We start from the raw sequence: 7,671 nt of genomic DNA on the forward strand, positions 1-7,671 counted from the left end.
ATTTTATAATTCCAAAAAAGATTCAGGAAAAATAATTTTTCACGACTTTTCCTTTACGGCTTCGAACTTTTAATAAAGAAAAATATTTTTTTTTATTTGTTGGAACTAAAATTTTGAGTATGCGCACAAGATGTGTCCGAAAAATCTATTATTTTTTGTAATTTTTGGTACGTTAGGCAAACACCTGTTAAGGATAAGGAATCAAAATAGTTCATAAACTGCTTAATTGGGAAACTTTTTTTTTTGTTATTAAACTTAGCTTTTTATTCAATCTGAATCAAATCTTGACTTGCGATTCGCACATCTCAATTGTTTTTATAATATAATTAACTCACGCAATTTGGATTTAAGCTGATGAGAATCTTTCTGAAACGTCATTCCAGTTGATGATGTCAAAAAGTGCTTCAACATAATTTGGTCTAAGATTTTTGTATTGGAGATAGTAAGCATGTTCCCAAACATCAATTCCGAACAATGGAACTAAGCCGGTTGTAGCTGCAAGCGGATCTTGATTTGGACATTGAACAACTTGCAAGTTTCCAGTCTTTTTGTTAAGTCCAAGCCATGCCCATCCACTTCCTTGAACTCCAATAGCGGCGACTTTCAATTCAGCCTTTAAGTTATCGAGTGATTTGAAATCCTTAATAATTGCCTTTTGGAGAGCATCTGATGGTGTTGTACGTTCAGGTGTGAGATTTTTCCAGAAAATTGAGTGATTGATGTGTCCACCACCGTTAAATCTTAATGCACCTTGTAATGCAATGATTTTATTAGCATCATTCTTTGCAACTGCTTCATCCAATTGTTCCTTTGCTGCATTAAAGTTTGTTACATAGGCTTGATGATGTTTTGAGTGATGGAGCTGTTTAAAATAGATTTATTCTTCTTACTTGTTTTCGGCTTTTTTGCGTCTAATTTTACACAAATATTTACCTCCATGATTTCACGGCAAACGACTGGTTCAAGAGCTGCATAATCATATGGCAATTCTGGCAATGTTACCTTGTTGCGAACGGTTGTTAAAGCAGCCAATCCTCTGTAATCAATGTAAGTTATTTTGATGATTTATTGCATAATAATTTTCATGGAAATTTCTAGATTTTTAAAAATATTTCATGTGATTCTCCATGCTTACCTTGTTTTTGGCAAAATTTGACGTGTGAGTGACAACATTTTAGACTTTATTAAGTTTAATTAACTGCTTAAAAATGCACGAAATTATTATCAATGTTTTTTCAAAACAAGAGATTTGTAAGGAACAGCGAATCGCATGTAACGACTTTCGAAAATTCGAAATTACAAAACATTAAATTCGAAATTGCGAATCGCAAAAAAATTATTTTCTAAATTATCATTAAAAAGAAAAAAATATTCATTAATTAAGTTAATCATGTCTAAGTCGTCAGCAAAGAAATTTAAATGGAGCCTTGAGTTCAATACCAAGTAAGTTTCATTAAATATATTCTGTAAAACTGTTAATTTCATTAAAAACACATTTTTAAGGCCAAAGTCTGATCTCGCAGTTCCTCCTGGATTCAACTTGTCAGCAGCTCAGTCACACAATGAAGTTGCACGTGATACAGACCAAAATCAGTTGATTACAAAGAAATCTTGGGACGTAGCTTTAGGTCCAATTAAAGGAGTAAGTAATAATATTTTCTATTCTGGATCTTTATTTATCTTAACTGGATCTCAAAATTGCTTTTAGATTCCAATGAACTTGTTAATTATGTATATGGCCGGTAATTCGATCTCAATCTTTCCAATTATGATGGTCGGTATGTCCTTGATCAGACCATTAAAAGCAATATTCACAACTGGTGCTACATTCAAAAGCTTTGAATTGATCCAGAACATAACTCTTCAAAAGTTCGTCTTCTTCTTGGGAAATTTAGTAAACATTGGACTAGCGCTATACAAGTGTCATTCGATGGGATTGTTACCAACACATGCATCAGATTGGCTGGCATTTGCGGAGCCACAAAGTAGACTAGGTAAGAGAATTAATTTAAATTTGTAACTGAATGTGTTAATTAAATTGTCAATTTTCTATTACAGAATTCAGTGACGGTGGATTATTGTTTACATGAACTATAAATTATAATTTATTTAACATTTATTAACAAATTACAATAAAATCTAAACTTTATTGGGTAAATTTAATTATTTTTCTTAATGACCTCTTCAAATATTTCCACAATCTTTTGAACTAAGCTCGCTGGATCACTAACTTTTGGTACATCATAATTCTGTGCTATATACATGCCTGTATAGACTCCTACGCCGACATAAGCTAACTAAAAATGAGAATAAATAATTAAGATTTTCCACAGGATATTCAATACGTACCTTGCTAGATCTGAGATTTTTCAACTTTAATAATTGTGCCATAAGTGTTTTTAAAAGAAATGGATTCATTCTGTAGCTGTAAATCAGTTCTAGCATAATATTACTAAGCAGTCTTTAAAAAGGATATTTTTATGGTCAAAACAAATGAAAATTTTGGATGGAAAAATTCAAATAAAATTCGACCGTTATTTTTCGAAAATAAACATTTATTTTTTTGAGAATGATTTAGTCCACAATAAATAATTAACGTGATACCAGACACAATCGAATCATATTATCATTAATGTTATAATCAAATGCATGCTTTTAATTTTGAATATCCAGCATTCAGTTCTTTATTTGTCGACTTTCTTCTTGAGATCTTCAGCAGTTTTCTTTTGATCATCCAGAAATGCCATAAACTTTTCATATACTCTCTGTGGATCATCTACCTTTGGTACATCATAATTTTGTGCTATATACATTCCAGAGTAAACGCCTAAGCCGAGAGTTATCTGAAATTTAATTATATTGATTTTTAAAAATAGATTTCTTTGTGATGAAGAAGAAGTTGCATAATAATGTCCAAAAAACATGTTAATTGCATTAACTCACCAGAAACTTCAACATGATTCTATCGTCGGAGGTGCTATTAATCAGACTAAATATAAATAATTGTCTATCGACTGTGATAATCCAGTTTAATTATTTGTTTACTAAGGATCACAAGTCTTTTTGCGAATTGCAAAAATATTACAGTAAAACCTTCTTTTATCGACCATACCAAAATATGTTTATAAACAAAGGTTTAGTAGTATGCCGGTATGTTTATGATGATATTCTTTTTCGTCTGATATGTACTTTAATTAATTAAATAACATTGTACTAAATTTAACGGAAATCTGAAATTTAAATTCTTGTTCTAAAAATTCTGAAATTTCAAAAAATCAAAATACGTTAAAACTGTAATTTAATGTTTAAGGAACAAAAGTTTTTATTTAGGCATGTACTCAAAGATACATGCAACTTTCATACAACAGAAAGAAAAATGCATTTTAGCCTGGTGGCCATTGCATTTGGCGATTTGACAAGAAGTGAAGATGTAAATGATAGACAGATTGAGCTCCAAGCTTTCCGTCGTTAATAACTACACGATATCCATTATTCAGTCCAAGATTTTCAGCAACCTAAACGAATCACTAAATTAATACCGCAAATAAACAAAACATCCAGCTTACCTTTTTTCCTGCCAAAAGTAAATGTCCTAAAAGTTGTTCATCCTCCTCTCCAGCTTTCGACAATTGCTGAATAGGCTTCTTAGGAATCACAAGGTAGTGAACAGGAGCTTGTGGACTAACATCATGAAATGCAACGCATTGGTCATCCTCATAAATAAAATTACAAGGAATTTCTTTGCGTAAAATTTTACCAAAAATTGTATCGCCACCAGGAGCTGCTTCCTGTGCGGCCTTTACTTCATCAGCCATTTTACGTACGTTTATTGACTGATTCAATGGTCCTGGAGACAGAAAAAGCCGGTTATTTTTAACTAATAAATTACTTAAATTTCTTATCATCTTAATAACATACCTTGAAGAAATCCGAAACGCAAATAAATCCAGAGATGAAAAATTTGTTTGTCAAAGCACTCTTTGATTGGAGTTTTTCAATGACCATTCAGCAAATAATTTAATTTTCTGGTTTTGCCATGGTTTAAGCTTAATTTAAGGACTGTTTTATCCAAAATGAATAAATTATTGAACTTTTAATTTTTAACGTTCATTGCAAATTTAAATTTTTGCATCATTTTCTGCATCTCTTGTCATTTTTTGAATTCAAATATTATCCGTTATTAACGGATACAACAAATTTCTTAATATTCTGTAATGAATCTATGTACATCAGTCTCTGTCTATTAGACTGCCTATCCCTTGTGAAAAAACGCAGAAAAAACTTGCGAATCGGATATAAAACTTGCAACAAGTGAGATTAACTAATTTTATAAAAATCCACAAAAATGTTAAGAACAGCTACAAAATTGCTTAAAAATGTCAGCATTAAGTCCATGAGCGTTCGTTCTCTGACACATTATCCGATTGACGATGCATTTTTCGGCCTAACAGAAGATCAAAGTGCTGTAAGTAAATTTCTTTGATTAGGTTTCTAATGATAAGTTTGTTCTATAATTATACTTTGTGCTGATATTCGTAGCTACGTCAAACAGTCTTCAACTTCGCACAAAAAGAACTCGCTCCATTTGCTCAGGAAATCGACAAGAACAATGAATTCAAAGACTTGAGGAACTTCTGGAAGAAGCTCGGTGAAATGGGATTTTTGGGAATCACAGCAAAGCCTGAATATGGAGGTAAGTTGACTTACTGGATCTTTGATTTTAATCCTCGGATTAATTTTTAAATCCTGAGATTTAAATTAAATCCTAAGAATTACTTTAATTTTCTGGAATATTAATCATTTCCCCTACTTTACAGGAACTGGTGGAACATATCTCGATCACTGCATCATCAATGAAGAACTTTCAAGAGCATCTGGTGCCATCGCACTCTCATATGGCGCACATTCAAACTTGTGTGTCAATCAAATTCACAGAAATGGAAGTGAGGAACAGAAACTTAAATACCTGCCAAAATTGTGCTCCGGTGAGCATATTGGTGCCTTGGCTATGTCAGAAACTGGAAGTGGCTCAGATGTTGTTTCAATGAAATTAAAGGCTGAAAAGGATGGAAATCATTATATTCTAAATGGAAGCAAGTTTTGGATTACAAATGGACCAGATGCTGATGTTATTGTCGTCTATGCTAAAACAAACACAAAAGTATCACCACAACATGGAATTACGGCATTTATTGTTGAAAGAGGATTTGAAGGATTCAGCACTGGACCAAAATTAGACAAACTTGGAATTCGTGGATCAAGTACAGGAGAATTGATTTTCCAAGACTGCAAAGTTCCAGTTGAGAATGTTTTGGGAAAAACAGAAAAGGGAGTTTATGTCTTAATGAGTGGATTAGACTATGAAAGAATGGTTTTGACAGCTGGTCCAGTTGGATTAATGCAAGCAGCATGTGATGTTGCCTTCGACTATGCTCATCAAAGAAAGCAATTTGGTGTTAGAATTGGTGAATTCCAATTGATTCAAGGAAAATTGGCTGATATGTACACGACATTAAATGCATGCAGAAGTTACTTATATAATGTCGCTAGAGCATGTGACCAAGGCAAGGCTAATCCCAAAGACTGTGCTGGTGTCATTTTATATTGTGCTGAAAAGGCAACACAAGTCTGTCTTGATGCTATTCAAATTTTGGGTGGAAATGGATACATCAATGACTTCCCAACTGGCAGATTCCTAAGAGATGCTAAACTTTACGAAATTGGTGCTGGAACAAGTGAAATTCGCCGAATGGTCATTGGACGTGCATTAAATAAGGAATATAAGTAAATGTTATGGATATATTGTTGATTGGTGCCTTAGGAAGGTATTGTCTTCCAAATCGATTTTATTTTATTGACCAATTTTATTGTACAAAATCAAAGTTATGAAAAGGATGCATTTATTAAAGTTGTTGACTTAATCATTTTTGTCAGGGCTTAGAGTCTTATATTAATAAAGATTTATTAAAAACGGTTATTCTTGGCTGATACAGGCTGATACAGGTTTAAATTCTTGTGTTTTAATGTCCCTTTCCATTCGATTCATATTTCAGGATTGTCTCCCCGAGCAATACATGTGACAGACATATGAATGACATACAGAGGCGGGTTCCGTCTGGTGTTAATAATGAGCTTTGAGCCTTAAATGCTTCTTGGTGAAGTCTTATTAATTTGTGTACCTCGAGCCAGGGTTTTGTCTACTGGGAAATTAATCGGTCAGGATAATTAAGAATCAATCCCGCTTGATAACTTGTCTTTTTTTCTAATTATTCAATCCGCTTAGCTGCTGGATACCTAACCAAACCAGAACATAGATGAATCATCGTAAGCATTGAGCAAGTTCTTGCCATTTTGACAGCATTTAATGTAATGATCTCTGATCTCTGATGGGAATCGAACCCACATACTCTAAAAAGTTAAACAGATAATTGGTTTGATGTCTAACCACTAGGTCAGAAAGGTCTTATTCTCACACTGGCAGATTCGCCTATTTATGGTTCACAACTCTTGATTCTATGCTGCTTAGATACCACAATTGACAAAAAATTACAATCACTAAATTTAAGGCATGTCCAAGTCAGGAAGATTTCTTTTAAGAACTTGACCACACACCTTCACACTTAATAACTGCCCAGGATGAACAAACAGCTCTTAAGTTGCTTTTTAACATATCTAACATCCAGAACAATTCCCATGTATCCTTAAAATCTCAAAGCAACAAATTAAATAACAAGCTTCAATGTTGACTTCCATAAAACTCTTAACTTTTCCTCACCATTAACATTTAATGAACGATAATTGCAGTATAATTAGCCCAGCGGCAAGAAAAGAATAAACACCAAAGTACAGCACAAAAACAGAAATCTTATTTAATATTAATGTTATGACCCCGTCATCCACATTAAGCTTTAAAGGAAGGAAGAAAAAAATGAAAATTTCCTCGCATTATTGCACACTTTATAAGTAGATGTACACGTGCATGCCACAACCTTTTAATAAACGTCTTCATATCCTTACAAAAAGCATTTCTTCTTATCAGCGACCAAAAGCATGTGGCAAACTTACACACACATGCACATTTGGGACAGTAAACAAAGTTCTCGATTTGTAAACAGTGGATGCTGGAAAAGGACAGAAGACATACCCGACAGCATCACGAAGATGAAATTAGATGATGGCAATCGCGCATGATTGTTCCTCACCTGTTGCAAAAAATACATAGCAGGCATCCTGAATTGTTATTGAGATATAAAAGCTCTCTTTTTCGTGTCCTGTCCATTATTTTGAATAAATTTGAATTAATTGTTAGTTCCATTCAGGTGTGAAAATCGTGATTGCAATTTGTGGTCAATTGTACTGTACAATCAGGCATTTCACATCTACAGCACATGATTTACATGTCGAATGGCAATGTTGTTGTCATTGTACTCGTGTACTTGTTGGAATTTTTTCTATTTTTTTGGAGATACGGAGATGAGACGTTCACATCTCAGACTCTAAACGGGAGCCGTCGAGTGTAGATGTAAAGTTTGAGTAGCTCCATCGCGCGGGCATGAATTTGTGATTGTTTTACTGGGATTTAAAGTGAAATTTAGTGAATTTTTTTGTGGATAAATGAAAAAGTTGCGTAATTAATTTTTGGAAGTGCTGGAAAAAATTAGAATAAATTAG

The 7,671-nt window shown here is 33.2% G+C and overlaps 4 protein-coding genes and 1 long non-coding RNA gene across 5 annotated transcripts; 2 read left to right on the forward strand and 3 right to left on the reverse strand.

The window, feature by feature from the left end:
* Nucleotides 1-226: 226 nt before the first annotated feature.
* Nucleotides 227-1,289, reverse strand: LOC139086808 (superoxide dismutase [Mn], mitochondrial-like). Its single transcript, XM_070635411.1, has 3 exons — nt 1,136-1,289; nt 934-1,036; nt 227-862 (listed from the first exon to the last, which is right to left on the reverse strand). Exons 1-3 carry the CDS (start codon nt 1,171-1,173, stop codon nt 347-349), a joined length of 657 nt encoding a protein of 218 aa, XP_070491512.1. The 5' UTR covers nt 1,174-1,289; the 3' UTR covers nt 227-346.
* A 7-nt stretch (nt 1,290-1,296) lies between these two features.
* LOC139086817 (ER membrane protein complex subunit 4-like) lies at nt 1,297-2,163 on the forward strand. The gene is made up of 4 exons (XM_070635421.1): nt 1,297-1,443; nt 1,504-1,642; nt 1,709-1,994; nt 2,059-2,163. The coding sequence occupies exons 1-4, from the start codon at nt 1,391-1,393 to the stop codon at nt 2,088-2,090; spliced, it is 510 nt and encodes a 169-aa protein (XP_070491522.1). The 5' UTR covers nt 1,297-1,390; the 3' UTR covers nt 2,091-2,163.
* A 371-nt stretch (nt 2,164-2,534) lies between these two features.
* On the reverse strand, nt 2,535-3,101 carry LOC139086544 (uncharacterized). The gene is made up of 2 exons (XR_011544031.1): nt 2,944-3,101; nt 2,535-2,843 (listed from the first exon to the last, which is right to left on the reverse strand). It is a non-coding gene; the product is annotated as an uncharacterized lncRNA (long non-coding RNA).
* Nucleotides 3,102-3,297: 196 nt separating this feature from the next.
* Nucleotides 3,298-3,990, reverse strand: LOC139086280 (adenosine 5'-monophosphoramidase HINT1-like). Its single transcript, XM_070634688.1, has 3 exons — nt 3,919-3,990; nt 3,567-3,847; nt 3,298-3,515 (listed from the first exon to the last, which is right to left on the reverse strand). Exons 2-3 carry the CDS (start codon nt 3,813-3,815, stop codon nt 3,384-3,386), a joined length of 381 nt encoding a protein of 126 aa, XP_070490789.1. The 5' UTR covers nt 3,816-3,847; nt 3,919-3,990; the 3' UTR covers nt 3,298-3,383.
* Nucleotides 3,991-4,291: 301 nt separating this feature from the next.
* LOC139085702 (isovaleryl-CoA dehydrogenase, mitochondrial-like) lies at nt 4,292-6,010 on the forward strand. Its single transcript, XM_070633834.1, has 3 exons — nt 4,292-4,465; nt 4,540-4,693; nt 4,818-6,010. Exons 1-3 carry the CDS (start codon nt 4,346-4,348, stop codon nt 5,786-5,788), a joined length of 1,245 nt encoding a protein of 414 aa, XP_070489935.1. The 5' UTR covers nt 4,292-4,345; the 3' UTR covers nt 5,789-6,010.
* Nucleotides 6,011-7,671: the final 1,661 nt, after the last annotated feature.

Source organism: Chironomus tepperi, unplaced genomic scaffold (assembly GCF_022539635.2).
Source record: "Chironomus tepperi strain 1889 unplaced genomic scaffold, CSIRO-AGI_Ctep_v1 contig_9, whole genome shotgun sequence".
Classification (NCBI taxonomy): Eukaryota; Metazoa; Arthropoda; class Insecta; order Diptera; family Chironomidae; genus Chironomus; species Chironomus tepperi.

Excerpts from the sequence above, each read along its gene's own strand:
- LOC139086808 (XM_070635411.1), bottom strand. The coding sequence starts at position 1,173 with ATGTTGTCACTCACACGTCAAATTTTGCCAAAAACAAG. Across the intron at positions 1,037-1,135 it reads CAAATTTTGCCAAAAACAAG|AGGATTGGCTGCTTTAACAA; the intron begins GTAAGCATGGAG and ends CATTGATTACAG. Across the intron at positions 863-933 it reads TTTGCCGTGAAATCATGGAG|CTCCATCACTCAAAACATCA; the intron begins GTAAATATTTGT and ends TATTTTAAACAG.
- LOC139086817 (XM_070635421.1), top strand. The coding sequence starts at position 1,391 with ATGTCTAAGTCGTCAGCAAAGAAATTTAAATGGAGCCTTGAGTTCAAT. Across the intron at positions 1,444-1,503 it reads AGCCTTGAGTTCAATACCAA|GCCAAAGTCTGATCTCGCAG; the intron begins GTAAGTTTCATT and ends CACATTTTTAAG. Across the intron at positions 1,995-2,058 it reads GGAGCCACAAAGTAGACTAG|AATTCAGTGACGGTGGATTA; the intron begins GTAAGAGAATTA and ends TTTCTATTACAG.
- LOC139086280 (XM_070634688.1), bottom strand. The coding sequence starts at position 3,815 with ATGGCTGATGAAGTAAAGGCCGCACAGGAAGCAGCTCCTGGTGGCGAT. Across the intron at positions 3,516-3,566 it reads TACTTTTGGCAGGAAAAAAG|GTTGCTGAAAATCTTGGACT; the intron begins GTAAGCTGGATG and ends TGATTCGTTTAG.
- LOC139085702 (XM_070633834.1), top strand. The coding sequence starts at position 4,346 with ATGTTAAGAACAGCTACAAAATTGCTTAAAAATGTCAGCATTAAGTCC. Across the intron at positions 4,466-4,539 it reads TAACAGAAGATCAAAGTGCT|CTACGTCAAACAGTCTTCAA; the intron begins GTAAGTAAATTT and ends TGATATTCGTAG. Across the intron at positions 4,694-4,817 it reads AGCAAAGCCTGAATATGGAG|GAACTGGTGGAACATATCTC; the intron begins GTAAGTTGACTT and ends CCTACTTTACAG.